Raw genomic sequence first — 23,177 nt, 5'->3', positions numbered from 1 at the left:
ATAGATATATCTATATATATATATATATATATATAGAGAGAGAGAGAGAGAGAGAGAGATCTATATAGAGATATATCTATATATAGAGAGATATAGATATATATATATAGAGATATAGATATAGAGATATAGAGATATAGATATATAGATAGATATAGATGTATAAAGATAGATAGAGATAAATAGAGATAGAGATATATAGATATAGAGATAGATATATATTAAACTATCCAATAAATCAACTTTAAAACTACCAACCTAGAAATTTTTTTATATATCAGTAAACTCATTATTTTTCTAAGCTTAGAGATAGAAATAGTTTATACATTCAGCATCTTGTTAATGAAAAAAATCAGCCTTGAACTTGAGCTATTTTCTATTCTACTGAGTTAGACGCTATTAGTACAGCTTCATCATATTCTGCAAGCTGTGTATTAATCATCTTATATAAATTATGTCTATTTAGTAGATTAAAGAGTTCTAAACTACATAGCAATAAAGGTGCATGAAATAAAAATACTTGAGCAATATGAAGAGAAATGATATCTGACTTATGCACGTTACCTTTCTAACTTTAATCACTGTGTCTTTAATCATTAGTTATTATTTCTGTCTGGCTCTCTTCCACAGCGGGTCTTTTGTCCTGTCTTCCTCCCATCACCTGGTGGCTGTAGCTCAGGTGGTAGAGCAGATCACCTACTACCTGGAAAGTTGGTAGTTTGATCCTAGTCTGCTCCAGTCTACATGCCAAATATCCTTGAGCAAGATACGAACCCCCTGTTGCTCTCTGATGCATCCATCGGAGTATGAATGATGTGTGAATGTTAGTTAGGAAAAACAGTTTAGGAAAAAGTGCTTGTGCGAATGGGTGTGATTTGGTGAATGAACAAGTTGTTTAAAGCGCTTTGAGTGCTCAGATGAGTAGAAAAGCGCTATATAGGAAACAGTCCAGAATATAGGTTGTGATCTTTTTTTAAGCTTCTGAAGCTGGGCATGCCAGAAAAAGCCCTTTGAGCTCCAGCTGTGTTTGAGGAGGCTTATCCTGGAAGCAGGTAAACAGTTAATGTGAAGAGGAGAAAGAGGATTTCAAAACCACCACCGTATCAAATGTTTTGTATGCATGTACATCAGGTAGCAATGATAATTTACCAACCTTTTCATTTACCTCCATCCGGTCACAGCAGATGGCTGCTTGAGCCTGAGGTGTCTTCCTGTGAAAAGGGAGTTTCTCCTCCCCACTTGAACTAAGTTGTGGTGGGGCGTGGCTTGCGGTGCCGTGCAGGGAGGGCGGACGCACCTGCACGGCATCCTTAATCACATCCACCAAGTTTAAAACACGGGGACTCAGGTGTGTGGTGGGTGGTGTCGGAAATAAAATGTCTGAAAACGCTGATCCCTGGACCCGCCGTGCCTTAGTCCTGCCACAGTGGTGCCGAAACCCAGGAGGCGGCATGGCGGGTCCTTACCGGAGCCAGGGAAGGGAGGAGCTGGCCCAGATGGTGGCCGAAATAGCGGCCACCCAGCGGGAGCAGGCGGCGGAGGTGCGTCGCCAACAGGAAGAGCTGCAGAAGGAGAGCGAACGCCACCTGGGGAAGATGGCGGAGCTGGCAGCGCTGCTCCAGGCCTGGGCGACCTCGACGCCGCCACCCCCACCGGGGTATACTGACGGTGGTAAAGCGGTGGAGGCACCTCGGCAGCCGGAGGTGGTGGACGAGTCACGCGGGGGTCCGAGCCTGCCGGAGGAGGAGGAACAGCCGGGTGAAGGGCTGCTCCTGCCGGGAGCGGTGGAGGAGCCGCTCCAATCGGAGGCGGAGGACGAGGCGGGCGAGGGTCTGCGCCGGCTGGAGGGAGAGGAGCCGCGGGTGGTGACGGAGGAGCCACGCGAGGGGCTGCTTGAGGCGGCGGCAGCGGAGGCGGCGCCCGAGGAGCCGCTCGAGGCGGCGGCAGCGGCGGAGGCGGCGCCCGAGGAGCCGCTCCAGCCGGGAGAGGCAGCGGCGGAGGCGGCGCCCGAGGAGCCGCTCCAGCCGCCCGAGGTGCCCGTGCAAGGGGAGTCCGCGCCACCGAAACCCGAGGTCGGCGGGCGGAGCAGAGTGGCCTCGCCTCCACCAGAGGCCGGGGTGTGGTGTGGTTCGGCGTGCTGGACGCCTGCCCAGCCGCCCATGAGCCCCGGTTCAAGGTCACGCCGGCTGCGCCGCTGCTTGCCACATGGGTGGCCTCCGGTCCATCTCCGGGGCGGCCATTGGATACGTGGGCGACCCCCGGACTCACCTCATCACCGGCGCCGCTGGATAAGTGGACGGCCACCAGAACAGACACCTCCCTCTCGCTAGGCCAGGGCCCGGGGGTGCCGACGGTCCGGGCTGATCCCCTCTCCCGCTCGCGGGGGGGGGGGGGGGGAGTAGGTTCGGCCGGATGGCTCCCCGGCCTCAGTCGGGCGATGGGGGTATGTGGTGGGGCGTGGCTTGCGGTGCCGTGCAGGGAGGGCGGACGCACCCTCACGGCATCCTTAATCACGTCCACCAAGTTTAAAACACGGGGACTCAGGTGTGTGGTGGGTGGTGTCGGAAATAAAATGTCTGAAAACGCTGATCCCTGGACCCGCCGTGCCTTATTCCTGCCACATAAGTGCTCGTTCAAAAGGGGTTTGATTGTTGGGGTTTTCTCTGTATTATTGTAGGGACTTAAGGTTACAGTTGTTGTCATTGACTTGATGAACTATGTGGTGCATAAATCAGCACTTCTCTGTAAAGCAGTAGTTGTTAGACTTTGGGGAAGACCACAGTGGTGGGAAACAGAACCACTGACAGTGATGCTGACCACCAGGAAATTAGAGTTTAAACTATTAGGAATGTTTATTTCTGTAGAAAAAAAGATGGTTTATTTTCTGTAGGGAAGATAAACCAAAAGGAATTTGTGATGATTATTACATTTTTTTTTCCAGAAATTCCTCTTTGATTCTCATTTTTCTGTTTTGCTTGTATGCAGAATATAGGTTGTGATCTTTTTTTAAGCTTCTGAAGCTGGGCATGCCAGAAAAAGCCCTCTGAGCTCCAGCTGTGTTTGAGGAGGCTTATCCTGGAAGCAGGTAAACAGTTAATGTGAAGAGGAGAAAGAGGATTTCAAAACCACCACCGTATCAAATGTTTTGTATGCATGTACATCAGGTAGCAATGATAATTTACCAACCTTTTCATTTACAGAACCTAGGGACTTGAAATATTTATATTCTGCTGGGTTATACAGCATCAGCAGAGCTGTGTTGTACATATTGACGCAAAAATCCCTGAAAAAATGACTCTCACTTTAAGACCATGAGTCAGTATTAGTTATGTTTAATCATTGCATCTTACATAACTCAGTTCATATAAACTGAAACTTTATGGTGGGCCCAGGTGCTGATGAGGACTGCAAAACTTTATCGAACTTGTTTATTTATTTATTTACTTTTTTACTGCAAAAATACATCAAAATGAGTTTGCTATGATCATTAATCATCATGAAATTAAGCTTTAACCCCTATTTTTCTATGTTTGATTGACATAGATTGATATTTGTTGTTACAAAAAGTTTAAGAAGTGCCACTAAACTGATACCTAAATGTTTCCATCTGTAGTCCAGCACCACTGACCAATCACGTTTGAACAGATTTTTGTCGGATGCTTGTAAAAAGTTAATGTGGAGAGAAACTGACAGATTTCGACTCTAAGATATTTATTAAAAAAAACAAAAAAAAAAACAAGCTGACACGAAAACATTGACAATCATCTTTTAATAAGTGTCATTTTATTATCTTGTTAAATGCCTCATCATGAATGTTGACTGATAGACAGATCAAGAACAAGAAGTCCTGGTTCTGTTATTGCCACCGGAGGCCATGAAAAACTGGCTTTTGCCCCCAGAGTCTAAATCAGCACACTAGCCGTTGGCTTCCCAAATTATAAACATCTGATTATGCAATTATGTAAAAATACTATCTGGATGAAAGCAATAACAAAGGCCAGCCAAAGTTCTGTTCTAGGCTAATGAGCTGCCTCTCTATTTCTTAATTTCCATAAACAGTGATTACCAAAAAGCAATCTGTGTGCTGCACTCAGCAACTGCACTTCGAAAATACATATTCAGTCATCAGAATAAGAAATAGACTAGTGTAGATAGATACAAGGTTAAAATGAATTGCATAAAACATATTTGTGCCCCTCAAATTTTAGTGTGGACTGAAAATGGGAAGATCCGCATGAAAACAGAGGTATAAAAAAGATGTTTGAGTGAATTGGTGAAAAATAAAGGAAAAGCATCCCTGGGGAGTGATGGAGAGACAGAGGTGGAGGATGAAGGAGAGGATGAGGTCTGTGGGGGGGTAGGGAGAGAGATTAGTGATGAAGGCTAAGCAAATATTTAGGTGAAGTTAAAATAAAACAGTTTACATCGGACAACTTAGTTTAGCATTCAACACGTGTCGTGAGGAAGTAATGAGGACCCAGAGAGGTGGATGGGAGAGAGAGGGAGGTAGAGAGACGTTGCTAGGTGACGGAGCGTACATACTGAATTTTAACAAAATAACGGGAGAGGAGAGAGTGAGTGAGAGGGACAGAGAGGTAGCAGTCAGCAACATGTAGCCTCGCCGAGTGGAGGAAAGGTCGAAACTGTGCGTGCGCGCGATTCTTTGCTATTTTCTTTTTTTTGTCGGGAGGGGTGAGATGTTTCGCTTTCATCCCGAGGACATTATCCCGCAACATTAGAATCGATCAGGCTCTATGCCGCAGGAAATGTCCAGCGGAGGGATGGACGGATGGATTGTGGTGCACGGAGAGAAGACGCGGAGAGCAAAAAGAGAAGAAAAAGAGTGCGGGGCTCCTGAAAACAGTGAGTAGATTCTTGTCATGTCTCAATTTGGACCCTCTTCTCTTCCCCCTTTTTGCTTTCTTGTCTTTTACGCTGAAGGTGAAAATGTTGCGCCGTGTCTCAGACAACTGTCTCTGGCTTTGCCCTTCACATTCCGGCTGTTAGATGTGAGATGTTCTGCTGCATTTCTACGGGGCTCGTTGTGCACGTATGTGAATCCCGAGATACTTTCTACTGGCTCGTGCTGTCACGGCTAGGACGCAGCCGGCCGGCGCGCGAGGCTTTGACCCCTCTGTCATTGATGCGCGTGCTTGGCTACATGGCCGTGCGTGTCTGTCTTTCACCCGGACGCGCACGCACGTAAGGACCGGTGCGCAATCTATCCATCCCTCCTCAATCTGCCTGTCACGCGTGAAGTCAGAGCGCAAGTTGCTGCCAGTGACAGACAGATGAAAGCAGCTGTGATTCAGATGTGACATTTCTAAAGAAAACCGCATACATGCCTTTTCGCGTCCTCACCATACAGGCATTTGCATTCTGCAATTTTCCAACCGGTTGTTGCGCATATGTGCGTTTTGCCCTCTCCAGCTTCAGTCTTACTGCACCTCAGGGGTCTCACATATGTGTTACCCTCCACCCGCTGTTTACCCCACCAAACCTCGTCTTTCTCACCCCTTTTGCTCTCCCTGCTTCAGTATTATTAGCTGTAGGGCAGCTATCAGATCCGGGATCACTCGTCTGTGTGTGCGCGCGCGCATCAGCAGCTGGTGCACCAGCAAGCAGCAGGCTGTGTGCGTGAAGATCACTCCCCAGGACAGACAGGGGAAATTGGGATTCAGAGCTAGGAGAATGAACCCCTCCCTGCTCCCTTCTCTTCCTCCTGCTCCTTCACTCCAACCAACCAATACACACACACACACACACACACACACTATTCCTTAAAACACAATAAGATAAAACACTTCTGGCACTGATGATGATTTAGTTCCAGCAGCGTGTGTGCGTGTGGCTGATTCAACAGTTTGGATATACGCTTGGCTTGAGCCCACTGTGAATTGAATTTCTAGTCATGTAGTATAAACACACTATTCATCCCATCTATTTCTATACAGCAGACTGTATGAGTGTGTCTGTAATTGAGTTATATGGCAGAGTGGGAGCTGATGGTCAGTGTGACATTAACAGTAAAGACTCCCATTTTCTTTTCCCAGGGAAATAGAAGTCTGAAACAACTACATAGGAGTGTGGATATGGATTCCTCTCTTACTTAAATGCTCATAGGTATTGTTTACTGCCTTTCACTATAAGCTTCAAACTGAGATGAATGGATACATGTTCCTTTTTAATTTCATGGTTTCAGAAACTAGAAGTGCTGGCGCTATTGAGGGTCTCTACCCAAGCTGAGAGCAACAGTATCAACATTTCTGTCTTATATTCAGTCACGATTGACATCTTGGACATGTTTGTGTGACCTTATGCCCCTCGTAGTAGAGGAAAAACATCTTGGCTGTGCTGATCTCCTGCTTCCACTGTTCAACTGCTGAGGCAGCAGAGTTTTCATTATGCTGTTTCTGACGCCAGCGGGCTGTTTGGCCCGATTCCGGCGTTTTATCTCTTGTTAGATACTTAAGCTGGACAAGGCGTGATGGATAAAGATGGTAGCTTTTTGGCTCAGACTATCACACACCGCAAGTCTTATTCCATATTCACTTTCCCCGCCTTCCTTTTGTGAAGCCCTCAACTTGCCAAAACATCATGTGAGTCTGAGGTCATACAGCAGCATGACTTCAAAGGTGATGAGGATAAGGCGGTCTTTTGTCATGTCAGGGACCTTGAAATGAAACAAGAGGATAAATGGGGCAACTGTAGTAGCTGTCAAATTCACTGGAGGTTAGACCGTGACAGATAATGATCCAACAGCAGAAAAGTTGATTAAAAAAACCCAGAGACTACAAATATTCCACTTGTGATGTTAATTAAGTTTAAAATATACAGCTGCAGTTAAAAAGTTGACAAAAAGGGCATCATTTATTCATCTAAATGGGAAAGAAAGAAAATCTCTCCAAGAATCAGATGATGAGCAGAGCAAAGCCAAATGCAGGTGCTTGTGTACATGATTTAGTGGCTACTGATCAGCCAAGTATCCCTTCAGATTCATGTTGGACAGCTCTGTGTCTCATGTGGCACAGCATATCAAATGTAGCCTAGAAACATTTTTTTAAATTACCATTTCATGCTTTGCTACTAGATTATGTACAAACTGTCCTTTTTCCATGACAGCCAGTAAGACTTAGAAACTTACTGTATATATATTTATGCTGTATATTAATTCAAGGTCTGGTTTCACGCCTACATCACATATGTACATCTGTAATTCATCCCCTCAGAAGATTTTCAAGCTGAAAAACTGACCTCTAACTGATAATCGCTGTATTTTAACCCAAAGTGTGATATTTCCTTAATGCTTCAGTGATCCGTTTGAAATAACTAATGTTTCTTGTAGTGATCTGTAATGAAAGTACTACATTGCTATAATGACTTCTACCGTAGTTAGCATGTGCATTAAAAAAAACACTGAATGCCTGCAAAAGTCTGGCAACAACCAAATAGGAGCTGAGCAAAATTGGAATTAATTGGTGGTTGAGCTGCACGAGAAACAGAAGGTGAAACTGCTCTCTAATCTCCAGTGTGCACTGCTATCCATCGGTCTTTATTGCCTTGTTGGTTCTACACCAAAGAGTACTGAAATCAGTGTAAACACTGCTTACATTTTGCTATTTTTAAGGGATTTTTGTCCAAGCAAGAATTTTTTTTAGCAGCTTTAACATATTTAACTTTTTAAAAGATGTAAGCAGACCACTTGCCTCTAATTCTTAGCGGGGGGGGGGGGGGGGGGGGGGGACAAATCAGGTCTGAAGCTGCAACTAGCAGCCTTTAGTTTCAAGAACAGCAGGATCATTATAGCTGCTCTACACCACAGAGCCATGATCTCCTGCACTAACAAATTAGCACAATCATTCATTCTTACAATATTCATACTTTTTCCACGATGTTACTGCACCAGAGCATGAGATTTAAAGTAGATGTCTTCAGGTAGAGGAATCTGTGGGCTACGAAGTGGTGCATGTTTAAGTGAAATGAAGAATTGCAGACTGTACTGTACTGTATTGAATTCATTATTTGTGAGGATGATGGCTGGGGATGTTTTCAGAAAATCCATCCATCCATCTTCCTCCGCTTTATTCCGAGGCCGGGTCGCGGGGGCAGCAGCCTAAGCAAAGAGGCCCAGACCTCCCTCTCCCCAGCCACCTCCTCCAGCTTATCCGGGGGAACACCAAGGCGTTCCCAGGCCTGGCCTGGGAACCCCAACGTACCGGCAGCAAGCCGAGGGGATATTAGAATACCCACCCCAGCCCGCCACCTCTCACCAGGGGCAACTCCAGACTGAGACAGAGTCCAGCCCCTCTCCAGGGGACTGGTTCCAGAGGCCAAGCCGTGCGTAGAGGTGAGCCCGACTATATCTAGCCGGTACCTCTCAACCTCACGCACTAACTCAGGCTCCTTCCCCACCAGAGAGGTGACATTCCATGTCCCTATTGCCAGTCTTGGCAGCTGGGGGTCAGTCCGCCAGGGCCTCCGCTCCTGGCCGCCACCCGGCACACAATGCACCCGACCCCTATGGTGCCTCCTGCGGGAGGATGGGCCCATGTCTCCTCTTTGGGCTGTGCCCGGCCGGGCCCCATGGACTAAGGCCCGGCCACCAGACGCTCGCCCTCGGGCACCCTCCCCGGGCCTGGCTCCAGGGCGGGGCCCCGGTAACCCTATCCCGGGCAGGGTAAACTGTTCCCTCAGTGTTCTATTCATAAGAGTCTTCTAAATCGCTCTTTGTCTGGTCCCTCACCCAGGACCAATTTGCCATGGGAGACCCTACCAGGGGGCAAAAGCCCCCAGACAACATAGCCACTGGGATCCCTGGGACACACAAACCCCTCCACCACGATAACGTAGCGATTCACGGAGGAGGGAACGCCTTTTCAGAAAATGTGTTTTATAAAGCATGGTTGCCTTGCTGACATTTCTCATTTCTCATGAAGGAGATACAGACACGAGGGCAGATATAAACTCTGCGCAGATGCAGCCTCGGCACACATTAGCATACTTTAAACAAAAACTCGGGATTCGGTGATTGCAAGGCCGGTTATTGTTGTACACTTTAATTATATTGGGAAATATAACATCAGACATCAATGCAAATTTTAATGTGTAACACCACCTGCACATGTTCACAGAGGCCCAGTGTGATGGATACCAACAGCTTCTGGGGGATTACATCTGTCAGTGCATAATTCTGGTTTATTACAGTGTTTTACACACCATGTGAACAGCCAAGATCCCAAAAAAGGGCCAGAGATGATGATCAGACAGGTTGTAAACAAGACAAGAGATTAGCCAAATTTACTTGGTGAACTGTGAAATTACTATCCGGTGCTTGCCCTGGGTGGAATACTTTAGGGATGCAGGTGGTTCACCATACTCATGGGCAATGAGAATGCTCTCTGTTGACATTTCAGATGCACATACTGTACTTTAAAGATTATCAGTGCATAATTTGCTTTATGCTGTTTATATCTGCATTGCAGTCCCGAACCTTTGAAGGCATTAACCAAAAGAGCTGTATGTGAGAACGCAAATGTGTAGTTCTTTAAATGTCTTTTTCCTGCCAGCTTCCTAGTACAAAGTCCCATAGTGCACAAAAAACAGCTGAAGTAAATGTGTGTTCTTCATGTGTCCCACATCCTGAACATTTAAACATGGAGGACATTTACTAGAGGTGGGAATCACCATACATCCCACGATACGATATTATTGCAATTTTTAAAAATATTTTGCGATATTCAGATTCTGTACATAAAGGTAAACTTTATCAATATTCATTTTATCTAATATCAAAGTCTCACACTCAGTCTTTCTCTCATTTCAGTTTTATTGTTGACAAACTGAACGGTTTGTATTACAGTCTAGTCCAACTTAACTGAATCAACCATCTGGTACAATTATAGCTATTCTGAACTATGCAGTTTATGAAAACTATGCAGCCCCTTCAGCAACTGAAGAATTTGAAAGTAAATTAAAACAAAATATAATTTTACATTAAATAAAGTTTTAAACTTAATTAAAATAAAACATGTCTTAAATTAAAATAAGTAAACTGTCATGTTTATTGCTGCCAAAAACAAGTTAAACACATTTGGACAGTGAAGGAATGTCAGGATTCTCTGAAGTCAGAGCATGTTCCAGTCCACAAAAACCTTTTTTGTAACAAAATATTGATTTCTGCTGTCCCTGTATCGATACATTATTAGCAAACAAAATATCACCATACTACAAAGTATCGATTTTTTCCCCCACCCCTAACATTTACCTAACCAAAGTATTTCCAGACACGAGACTGTCTGGTAAGCGGGCTGCCTTCTGCTATGTGTTATATTCGTGAAAGAGGAACTTCAGTCGATGTCTTGAGAAGCCTCAAGTTTGTTAGTTTGTTTGCAGTCGGCTGTTTTGGGCAGCAGGCTTCAGAAGTGTTTCTGTGAGCCTGGATGTTGAGGGCAGACTTTCAGTATAGCTGACATTTTACACTGGTGCAGGGAAAACAAGTGAAATCAACCAGGACTCACTACAATGTGACAGTGAACCATCATGCAAAAAAGTGGAACTGAGCAATCAGTTATGTACCTGTACCTTCCTTTGGGACAAGGCCAGTTGTCTGCTATGGAAAAGGTCTTTTGTGATTGCAGTGTTAGAAACAATAGTTAAAGCCATTAAAATAAGAAATATTTCTTATCTGTAATTTTCTTTTAACTTGCCTTGAAGCCACTTAGACTTTCAGGTTACCGAGCGAACAGACTGTACAATTAGTTTTAAAAATTGTGAGGCCAACAGAGTTTAACAGCATCTGGTAGCTTGTTAGCTACAGCTGTCGGGATGCTGGTAAGGCTAAACTGTGTGACTGCTGTCGCCACCTGTAAAGTAAACGAAGAAAGAAAATCTAAGGAGTAGGAGGAGAAAGGGAGGAAAGAAGGGGTCAAGACAGAAAAGGGACTACAGAAGCAAACTGACAAGGAGAGAGATATGACTCAAACCCCCCACTTAGTGTGCAGAGGTGCCTCTCTGAAGCTGCCACCTGGTCTGCTGTGTCTCTGTGTATGAATACAGCAGTAGAAGTTGTCATGTGTCATCACTTCCCACAATCCATCACAGCATGGTGGCGGTGAAGCAGAGCGAATGGCAGACAGACAGAGCGACCGAAGGCTGTGTGTCTCTCTCGCCGCTCGTTGTCAGTCTTCCTCTCTCGTTCTCCGTCTCTTTGCCAAAATCGCACACGTTTAATTGTGACACTAAGCCGTCTGAATACTTCATTTCAGTCACATAATCCCCAAGTGTTGTTGAAACACATTTACACACACACACGAGAGTGGGGGAGAGAGCGCAGGAGTGAGTGTGTGGCAATGACATCATATCCACTGAAGGGCTGCGACAGGCTAAATGAGTTCAGCCATTTTGGGTCATTTTCAGGAGTCGGATGGACTTTATTCAGTTTTTGCTTTATTGATTAACTTTGTTTTTTCTTCTTTTACCTTTTTTTCTTCCCCTATCTTTCCTGTCTTTCTCTCCTTCATTCATTCCTACCTCTCTTCCAATCTCTTGGTCATTTTTATACTTTTTGTTCCTCTTCTCCTAACTTCGTTTATTTTTTTCTTCTTGCCTTTTGTTTGTTCATTATGCTGATTATTTCTGTTCATCTTTGGTCTCTGATTATACTGCCACCATCATGCCTTTCATTCTTCCTTCCTTCTATCCTTCACTCCATCCTTTTAGTACTCATTCCTCTATTTCTTCTCTCCTTTGTCCACTATCTTCCTTCAGTTCTTCATTTTTGTCTTCTTTCCTTTTTCTTCTTCTTCCCCCATTTCCCACGTGATATTCCTGAATCACCTGCGGAACATTTCTGTTATTTCGTGGCATTAAAGAAAGGTTGGTGTTAGGAGAAAACCTCAGGAAGCAAAGAATCACGGGCCCAGAGTTAATTCATGTACATGGGCGATTCCTGAGCACGATCCGTCAACTACAGAGTCGTGCAGGAATGCGCGCCGGGCATCTGCTCACACTTTATTATATACTGTCTTACTCATGGGTGGTAAGACAACAACAAGTAAAAACAACTTCTTATCTGGTGATTGCATACGAGGCTGCACAGGATGCAGCCTTGCAAGACAAAGAGGAACAAGTTGATTATCGGTCTTGTGATGGGTTGAAACAATACATGTGGGTGTTGTCTAAACTTGAGCAACTTCCTCATGTGGTCACTTTGCTCCAGTTAAAGGAATTGTAGGCACGCTATGTACAGGCATTACTGCGAAATTCAAATAAAGCTAAACATAAGCAATTATCACAGTTGAATAAAAAATAATAAAAGTAATAAAATTCAAAATCTTTTAACAGTTGGTGTATGGGTCAGGTCTAGGTTGTCCTTAATTGAAACCACATACCTTAAAATGTATTGTGATTGCATGCAGCGGTTCATATTTCATGCTACTCGTCTTCTATTTGCTCTGACCTTTTACCTTTTCTTCCATCCGTTGCTCCACATTTTATGCTTACTTCAGTTCCTTTTGCATCTCTCTCTACTCCTTTTCAATAAATCTCTCCACTTCTTTCCCCCCAATCCTCCCCCTCCCTCATCCGTGTTTTTTTCCTTCACCTCAGTACTTTTCCCTCACATCCTTCCCTCATTCCATTTTAGACTACTTGTTGTCTACTTGTTCCTCGCTCCTCTCTTCCCTCCTACTCACAATCAGACCGTTCGTGTTTGCTGATTTTTTTTTCTTCATCCTTTTTTATCAGTGCGCTCCATCAGCCTTTGTGAATGGATGCCTGAGAGCAAGGAGATGAATGGACCTGCATTCATCTCTAGGTGTGTTTCATCATACACTGACGTGACACCCCTTGTCCTCCATTGCCCCTAACACACACACACACACACACACTCACACTATCTTTGAGCATATCTGATTCAGAACTTGTGCCACTGTCAACAGTGAAGAGAGGGAACTAAGTGAACCTGCAGTGCCAAATCAAGAGAGATTGGCATGGAGGTGGGAGGTGAAGGAGGAGAAAGAGAAGGAAAGGCGAAAAAGAGATGATGACAGGAAGCTGGAAGATTAAAGGACGTACTGTACTGTGGAAAAGTCTGGAGTCATCCCTCATGTTTTTAGATTTTGCAGGGGGAAATGGATGCAACAGTTATGTGTGAATATAGTTGAACCTTTCAAATGATTTAAGCATACCTCAGTCTTTCTGTTTCTCCCTGTTTCCTTTCTTAACCCTTTACAGCCGGTCATAGCGGGCATGCTCCTTTTTGCGCAACTACCTTTAAATCCCGGTAGCTCTGCAACCACGTAAGCTAGCGCAATAATTTTTTTGCATATGAAACCGGAGGAGTTGTACTTACATCTTAGGCCATCAGCTTGTCCTCGGTCACAGTTTCCTTCCACATATAGCTTTGCAAAAACTGCATAAAAAGCACTTGCAGCAACAAAAACAATATTCCAGAAACACGCTTTGCCGATCAGCTGTTCATAACACAGCGCGAACTATCGCTTGTCCATCATGACCTGCCCGAAACCGGAAGTGATGTCATTTTTGCGGAAATGTAGTTTTTTACCATCAAGGCCTCATGAGCCTATACTGGTGTTTTTAAAAGTTATCTTTGACTTTATGACTTTCTGTGTCGTTTCTGGGATGTTTAGGACTCATATTGCACTGCTGGAAATAGTTTATTTTGATGCATATGCTGCTTTTTTGCAAATTTGCATTATAATATTTATTTTCGTTTTTCCTGCAGTATATAAAAATTGGTGTATTTCAAAAATAAAACTATGAAGACACTCAAAATAAATTTCCTGTGGTGGGAAACTATTTTGTGCAACTTTTTTGTATTTACAGTTTTGAGGGATAAGCCTCTTAAATTTCTCTAACTAGAAAGATATGTTAAAAAAACAAAAACGATTTTCAAATTTTTTGTAGTTTATTGCACTTTTTTGCAATTTATGTAATTACTATGCTCTTAGTGCATACATATTATTAAAATCTAGGCTGTAATGGCTGTATTGATGTATAGCAACTTGAAATGCTCCCAAAAATGGCTCCACAGCATGTAAAAATATAATATAAGCTCTGGCGGACTTGGTTCTATGGTAGGTCTTAAAGGGTTAAAGAATGGCTTCTTGATACCCACCCTTCCACTGAGGTTTCTCATGAGGCTTGGCAAACAGTCGTGGATCAATTGAAGGGCCTCTAATGTCCTCTAATCTTATATGTATGTAAATGAAAAAAACAACTAATGTCAAAAAAACCCTTGAATGTTCTTGAGAAAGCCTGGAGAACCATAGTTCAAAACCACTTCAGAAATGACAAGAAAGTCTGGGTTCTTGGAGGCAAAATAAAGAAATGAGGGGTTGAGAAGAAAAGAAAAGGCGAGGAAAAAAGCAGAAAGGAAGCAAGGAAGCACTGAAGTTAAGTGAAAGAGCAAAATGGGTAAGGTCTGATGGGATGGTGGAGGAGGGAGGAAAAAAGGAATACTGTGATAGAAGAAGAATGGTAGGAGCAGGACAGAAGTGATGAAACGAGTGAGAAATAAAGGAATACTAATAGAAAGAAGTGGTTGCAAAAGCAAGAAGAGGTGAAGAAAGGAATGGTGATGAAGAAGAGAAGGAAGAGAAATGGAAGGGATAAAAGGAAATGAATGATCTGCAAAGGGGGAGGGAAGGAAAAAGAGGGAAGAGATAACAGTGGATTGAAAACTGGATGAAAAAGAAAATGAAAAAAGGAAATTATGTAGGGAGACAGGAAGGAGGGAATTAAGTTGTGGGGAGGGAGGAAATATGATAGAAAGAATAGGAAGAGTGAAGGTAGACCAATAAGGTGATAGATGACAGGTAGAGGAGACGGCGGGCACACTGTGAGATAGGTGTTACAGGGTCAAAGTTAATTGATGCACACCAAGTTAACATATCCAATTTGTGGACATGTTGTCAGGAACGTGTATGTTTCTGGTTGGCTTGGCGTGAAACAGTGGGTGAGAAACAAAAAGGACAACAGAAAACATCTATTGTACCAAAGACTGACGTGACACTTAATGACATAAATTTATGAGGTGTAGATTAAATTAGAGCCAAATTAAATTTGCTCTCTATCTTGATGATGATGATGATGGCACCATATGTTGGCAGGACAGGAGGAAGGACAAGAGGGAGGACGCCTGATTCATGTCGTCCTGATTCATGACTAACAGCAGATTTCTAGTTGTCCCAGATGAAAGTTTGGGGACAGGTGTTTGTGGTAATCCACAGCTCTGTATCAGTGTGACTCTTCATTAACCAATATGCATCATTTGGCGGCTTTGGCTCTAGAGGCAGACTGGTTGCTCACCAACCAAGAAGGTTTATGGTTCATTCTCTGGCTTCTCCAGTACACAGGATGATGTATCTTTGGGTAAATAACCCCACATTGTCCCTGATATATCCAGTCATGTATATGTGTGATAGATAAAGCAATTAGAATACAAAATAAAGTACTGTATTATTGTGTGGGTGAGTGGTCGGGAAGGTTGGGAAGGCTTAACAGAACTATTTCATTATTAGACTATTCGCCATTGGTTATGGAGACCAACTGTTCTGCAAATTCAGTGAGGGAAGATGAATTGGTGGTGTGAATATAGCTAGTTACTAACCTCTACGCTGAAACAGCAAGTGCTGTCAACCACAAGAAAAAAGAAATCTTAAGTAACTTTTAAATAACCACCTTCCTCAGCTGTAAGACTTTGGGATATTTACTGCATTCTTACCAACCAAGAAGAAGAAGCAAAACCACGTGTTTGGGTTATAACCCCAGGTCTGTCCTGTCTTTCCACTACTAGTATTTTATCCCCTCATATTACAGCAAACCCCCTAAGCTCAACTGGTTCACCCGAAAGACAAAACTCCAAAACACAGACTTAACAATGTGGTGTATGCTGTACAGTGCAGCGAGGAATGCCCAGACCTCTACATTGGAGAGACCAAACAGCCACTTCACAAGCGCATGCCACAACATAGAAGAGCCACCTCCACAGGACAAGACTCAGCTGTCCATCTGCATCTTAAGGTTAAAGGTCACTCTTTTGAGGATGCCAATGTTCACATTTTGGACAGAGAGGACAGATGGTTTGAAAGAGGAGTGAAAGAAGCATCTATGTCCACTGTGAGCGACCATCTTTGAACAGAGGCGGTGGTTTACGACACCAACTCTCTGCCATCTATAATCCAGTTTTGAGTTCCCTCCCCAGACGCCTTAACGCCCACTCACATCCTGGGCCATCTGACCTCAGGAATTCGCATGATAAGGTGGGGCCAGGTTTCACAATGAACTCACCCGAAACCCTGGCTGATTGGGACCCACACCCAGTTTCACACCTTGGCTCAGCCAATTAGAGGATCATCAGGGGGTCCTTTTGTCCCTCTGTGGGGGGACACTCCCACTAGGTTTAAATCTGGGACTCTCCACCATTTGACCTTAGAACTGAAGAAGCTTCTCGGATGAGAGGTGAAACATCTTCAAGTAACTTAAAGAAGTCCAGACGCTTTTCTTTACAAGCTCCTTTGACTACGATGACCTGGATGACTGAGAACCTTCACAGACCCTAAGCTCGACCCTTTTTTAACTTCTGTATGGAGGGGAATGACCTCTTGCCATTAATCCTGATGTGCTATGATCTTTAGGGCCACATTTACTGACATATTGTTAGTATGTTAGTAAATGCCTTATTTTTTGTACTTGATAATGTAACGAAATGACCATGTTTAATCTTAACTTAGTTTATAATGGCGGGGCAGGGATATGTGTATGATTATGGTTCTGTCCAAAATATCTCCCCCCAAATTGTTTACGTTCTAACGTGAATTGTGCCTTTTGAAACACACCAGAATTGACCTCACATAGACTTTGAACACTGCTGTAACTACCGAGGTTGTAATGTTAAGAGGTTCTTTCCAGTTTAAGCATCTCAAACAGCCAAGGCATGAACTGATTTGTGCAGCAGCCCAAAAACCTCTGTGGCTGCACTGAATCCATGGCTGCACATATTAATCAATACATAGGTCAGCTTCGAAACCACTGACAGGTGAAGTGAGTAACATTGATCACCTTGTTACAATGCAACGTTCAACTGGGAAATCTTGGGTTTTGGCATTTGTGTTGAAGTTACTTACATACCTAATCATTGTTTAAGATTCAATAAACCAAATCAAATTCAAATTTTATTTGTCACATACACAGTCATACACAGTACGATGTGCAGTGAAGTGCTTAGACAACTGCTCGTGACCTAAAGAAAAAAAGAAAAGGCTATGAATAAGATAGGAAATAAATATGAAAATTAAAAAGGGTAAATTTAACTAGGAAGGAATAAAATAAAATAAAATAAAATATAAAAATTAAGTTAAAAATTAAAAAATTTGATAACTGTACAACACAAATTATTACCAGTGGTAACAGCACCGCTGCAACAGTTACCTTGTTGTTACCTTGTGAAGAGAAGATGACACCCTCCACCGTCCTTCACTCATCCAGGGTATTTTCACCTTCCTGCACTGATTTCTGCTGAAGAATTGTAAAACGTTATTACCTCTCTAGTTATCTACTGCATATTAACTATTAGCTGAAAACTGCAGAGGAGGTTTTTTTGACCACTCCTACATCAAAATTGCTCCCTTTGGGATCAAACTGGGGATCGGTCACTGTTAGATAAAACTGTGGAACCACTATTGGCAAATTGTACAAAAATCTCTACTATAAGAAGCATTAATGAAGAATAAAGGTGGTGTATTAAAACAGCTGGTTAAAGTGATTACTCAGAGACACTAATCTAAAAGTGTTGGTGACACCTGCACCAGTTCAACTTGTCTGTTTTTTTTAATTAAAACTACACATAGTAAGAGCTAACACCTCCTCTCTGTTGTCAGTGCTTTCTTTGCTGATTCCACTACAGCACAGATTTTGACCAATGTGGTTAGTTAGAGAAAAAATAAGTGTTATGATGATAAATCATAGGGTGATAAGTCACTTTCTAAGGCTAGCTGTTTCAACATAAAGTGCAGATGTTAAATGATCTCAGATCAGTGAAAGCAGAGCTTGTCTAGCACACTAAGTACCATAAAGCTCTTGTCGAAGACCAGAGGGGTTATCTACAATATCCATGAGTCTTTCAACTTGACGAGCTCCAGCTCTTGTTAACAGGACACAGTTATCTATGAAATCTAGTGCGCTTGATTCCAGTAAAGTTGGGGGCAAGTAGTGTTAATCCTGCTTCCAGAGACAAAAGCCAACTGCAGCCACAAGATGTCAGTAATACAAAACATGGAAGTTATTTGTTTTGTTACACATACAGCCTGCTTTCCTTACCTTCTTATTCTTTAATGCATATATTTTCTATTAAATTTACTTGGGCAACACTTGGGCATATGCAGTATAACATGGGAAACTTTACTCAGCTGCAGATACATACCCAATTTGATAGTGTGTGAACTAAGTCTCCCTGCTTTTCTAATAAATATATTTATTTTTTCAGCTTTCTTTTACTCTGTAAAACATTTCAAGGTAAAAAGAAAGTGAAGGATAAGGAAGCAAATCAAGTGGATGACATGCAGTAACATTTCTGGGAGGGATTTAAAACCAGGCCATCACATTTGCACCTTAACCAACAGACCCAAACTTTATTACCAAAAAATCATGAAAGCAATGACACGTTTCTGTATAAAATCTCTCAGCAAGCATTAATTGACCTTCTTTCCATCAAAAGACATAATGGCAATAAGACTGAATACGTGTGCAGAGTGAGCTGCTCTTCATCTTTGGTTTTACTCACCGACTGGGTCAGGTGTCGCGCTAATCCATCACTTGGGATTAGCCGAGCAGCTACATGAAATATTTGAAAGAAATTTGTCAAAAACATCAGTAGCAATGAGAAAAAGGCACAACAGCTTGTGGAACACGAGAAAGGCATCTTGAGCAGAGGTGGAGGAGGAGGAAAGACCAGGGTAAAAAACAAAAGGACACTCAGAAGAACATTCTAGAATTGAAGAGAACTAACCAGGGGCTCACCGGGCCGGCCTGTCGCTGTACATCTACATCACTGGATTAATGTGGCTTGAGCCAGCTGAGGAGAGAGTTGGGGAGGAGGGAGGTGAGGGATTTGTTCGTCGCACCTGTAACCCCACCTGATGTAGCTCTCAGAGACAAGGGCAGCAGGGAATAACAGAGGGCGAGTGGTGCGAAAAAGAATGAAGGATGAAGGGAAAAGAAAGCGACTGAGCATACCGAGGTGAGGGCGAAACCTGCACCTGTAGCATTGCATCAGCTGAGGATTAGCAGTCTTTCTCTGTCTCTTACTTCACCTCATTTTTGTTCATCGCTTTCCCTCTCCGTGTCATCCTATATTTCCTTGGCCTTTCTTTCCTTTCTTCCCTTTCCATCCCTCCTACCAGCCTTATTTCCTTTTCAGCCATTCAGCCAGCTCAGCCGCGGCTGCCTATTAGCCTGCAGCCACTGTGCATTTTTGACTTTGTAGGCTATTAGCCCACAGCCAGCCTGAATATCCTTCTCTCCCAAAATCCGAGCTGAATATTGTTAGAGGAGCTTTGGAGAGGGAGGCAATTTTTTGATGTGTCGTTGAGAAAATGCCTGCGTGACTCTTCCCAGTGTCAGAGGCTTAGGGTGCAGTTTAGACGAGATCCTTGCCTCACACTACATCTCAAGGTTGCGGTGACTACAGTGCAGTGAATGCGATGTAGTCAATTAGACGGGGTTCGAATCCTTGCACGGGCGCGGTGGGGAAAGCTGAATGAATGACACTTTCACCTCGCTTAAAGACTCCTACCCAAGTGCAGGCACGCAAGGCACTTAGCCTCCAGCTGGTTTTTGGCTAACAGAGGACAACTAGGGTTAGTGCAGCCAAAAATGAGTGAACTGCATTCGAAGTGGGTCAGTGGTGGAAGAAAGTCTGCAATATAATCATTGATAACACTAAACTTGGGTGATTCCTTTTCATATTTTTGGTTTTACTATAAAAATGTCTTTCAGATTTAAATCTCTGTTTGTTTTTGCTACTTTAATGGGCCTGGGTGCATTGATCTGTCTCTCCATTTTAACATCACTGCAGTCATTTTGTCAATGCTACCATAAACGCATGCCAGCAAGTGTCTCCATTAACACAAAAAGCAAACTGCACTACAGGTTCTCTGAGTTAACTTTTGAAGCCCGATCAATTTATAGAAATTTATGTATGAAAAGAAAAAGAATGAAAAAAGAATCTACAGCCAACAATACACTGTTAGATAGATATATAATTTTTGTCAACCCAAAGCTAATTGTTCATTTATGTTGGTAAAATCAAAGTTTTAAATTAACATTGACATGCCCTGCTTCATTAGAAAAAAAATATAAAGCTCTTAAAACGCCCACCCTGTGCAGAAATATTGATAGAAACAAATACATAAAAACTCTATTAATTCAAACCATTCATTTACTGTTTGTAGTCATTACTACATCTTTTGGGCCTGGCAATAATTTGTTAAAAAATGCTTTAGTTTTAATACAAGCATGTTCCCTCAGGTTTCATGTGAGTGCTCTGTTTGATACAATTCATTACACAAATGTCTTTTTAAATATTAAATTGTGTGTTCTACTTTCTGATTTTCAAAGTGGAACACATTCACAAAGCTTCTGTGAACGTCTGTAAATAAATTTCATTCATGCACTCAAATGAAAAAGTTGTCTGAGGACTTTATAGAGTTCTGTGGAAGATAAGTGCAGCGACGCCTGCACAGAAATTAACCAGCTGCTGCTAATAAAATGCACTTGAATAATTGATCATCAGGAAGTGTGACGGTTTCATTCGGGTGTGTTTTAACATTACAGTGGACATGAACAATTATCAGAAAAACCATCACCCGCCCAAGAGACTGTGCAGCCCTCAGTTAGTATTTAAATATTAAAGTTCGTCAAACTAAAATTAGAAAGACAGACTGAACAAGTATGGCTTATTTGGAACAGAGAAAGCCTTTAGTCTCGCTCTAAACAACTGAAAATTTGATTTTGGGTTTCGAAGTAAGCCGCGTTCAGAAAGCTTCCATTTACGTCTTTGCATAATTTTCACTTGTGCACAATTTAAATGTTTAACATAAATTCAAAGTTATGCTGATGACACGTGTCTAATTTTTTTGCAGAGCCAAATGGCATGCATGGTTTGAGTGCAGCTATAATTCTTTTCCAAGCAAAAAAGTCAGGAAAACTCTTTTAAAGTTCAGCAAAGACAAAACAGAAAGTCCTGGCCTCCGGGTGAAAAAGAGATGCACCAACCAGGGATTTGGAATTGGTGGTTTCTTGGGTTCGATCAAAAGCTATGAGCCTTTGTGTTATCTTTGACTCTGATTTGAGATTATAGTGATCAACCTAACATCTTGAAAGTATGTCGATGGTCTAATCCACATTTCGATCTCATGCATTTGAACTCCACTGGCTCTCAGTGTCTTTTGGTTGGTTTTAGTGTCTTAGTGATGGCTTAAACAATAAAGCTGTAAATGACCTGTAGCCTAGATAAACTGCAACCATTCTGCTGTTCTATGCAAAGAACCACAGTCTTAAAAAAGCCCAACGTGGAGACTTTTTTTTTAAGTCTGTGCTCACAAGGCTTTTGGTGTGATAACTTCATGAGAATCTTGATTCACATTTGTTTTATATTGTTCTGACTTAATAACTGCTGTAGTCTGAAGCTGTAGTTTTGTTCCGGTGCTTTTCCTGTTTGACTGTTCGGAACATAAAAAGGAAAGATTGGTCAATTAGAAATTAGAAAATTAGAGAGTATTTAAAAACTGAATAGTTAATACAAATTTTTAAAAACCTACTTTTGCATATGCACGTAGATAAGAATTTTGTTTTGTTTGTTTGTTTTTTACCAGAATATGTATCTTAAGATTGGAATCTAGAAGTATAAAATTTAATATACAGTCAATTTATTGTAGGGTTTAGTCCCAGTTGCTAATGTCCACTGAAAAGCCTTTTTTTTTTTTTGCGTATAATTTAATTAAGGTGGCTTTAATTAAAGATGGATTTGGCACAAATTATTGAACATATTCAATAAATTGTGAACTGGAAACTGTCACATATCATTCAGTTTGACAGGTATCCATTATGAGTGGTTGAATTCGATTATGGGGAGAGTAATGAACTGACTTCTCTGTAAGATATTGTGATGAGGTGGATAAACAACACTCAGACTGATTGATAATCACAGCATAGCAGCACATGCAAATAATAACTCTGGGGGAAAAAAAGTAGGTTTCTTCCATTGCCAAACAGGCAGCATGTGGCATTTGTGTCAGCAGATGAGGAAAAATCACTTTGGCATTTACAGCACATAAATAGCTTTGGTGCATCACAAACAGAGACTATAGGAAAAGATCAGGTATGTTCAAGCACATGACCTCCAAACAGCGAGCGTATCGTCAGCCTGCGGGATGAGCGATGGTGAAGCAGCTCTGCAGCGATGTTTCATTTGGGTCTTTAGTTAAAATGACTTTCTGTAGACATCACTGACTGTAACTGTAATTTAATTTCACCCAATGTCTTCTTCTGCAGCTCCAGAGCCTTTTGCCCAAAGCAGTTTCTGCAGATGCCCCCAGCTGCCCACAGTCCAGCAGGCTAATAAGATGATAAGCACCATTTGCTTGAGAAGATCTCTTTAGTTCTACCTAAATCCCTTCTAATTTGCTCATTTACCCACTTTAGTAACAACCTTTGTTCACGTTGGGCAGAGATAAAAATGCTATTGCACAATCAATCAGCTGTGCACAATTGATGATTACATTCAGACAGACTTTTGTGCCTCTTACTTTCTGTATTTCCTGGTGTTTCTATCATTGTGTGGAAAACGGATAAGGAACATTTTTCTTTGCTTTCCCTGAAGCTGATGTGACCTGTGCATTCTCGAATAACTGCCTCCTTGTAATATTAGTGAATTATAAGCTTATTATAATTGCTGCCGGGTGTTTTGGATGAGTGTGTCGGCTATATCCGCGAACCCAAAAAGCGACGTTCCCGTCTTATTTGCTCCGAGCTCTGCTTGTGACAGGTATTAAACTCGTCTGCTTCCTTTAAATCCTTTGTTTACACATAAAAGATTTGCTGAACATTTTTTTTTGTTTTGTTGTCAACAAAGTATTAAATCTCACACAGTTTATAGT

At 42.4% G+C, this 23,177-nt stretch overlaps 1 protein-coding gene across 1 annotated transcript; it reads left to right on the top strand.

The window, feature by feature from the left end:
• Positions 1 to 4,198: 4,198 nt before the first annotated feature.
• On the top strand, positions 4,199 to 22,258 carry LOC146492696 (uncharacterized). The gene is made up of 3 exons (XM_085148379.1): positions 4,199 to 4,863; positions 12,745 to 12,814; positions 12,939 to 22,258. Exons 1-3 carry the CDS (start codon positions 4,755 to 4,757, stop codon positions 13,063 to 13,065), a joined length of 306 nt encoding a protein of 101 aa, XP_085004505.1. The 5' UTR covers positions 4,199 to 4,754; the 3' UTR covers positions 13,066 to 22,258.
• Positions 22,259 to 23,177: the final 919 nt, after the last annotated feature.

Source organism: Neolamprologus multifasciatus, chromosome 22 (genome assembly GCF_963576455.1).
Source record: "Neolamprologus multifasciatus chromosome 22, fNeoMul1.2, whole genome shotgun sequence".
Taxonomy (NCBI): domain Eukaryota; kingdom Metazoa; phylum Chordata; class Actinopteri; order Cichliformes; family Cichlidae; genus Neolamprologus; species Neolamprologus multifasciatus.
This window is presented reverse-complemented; position numbering and strand designations above follow the sequence as displayed.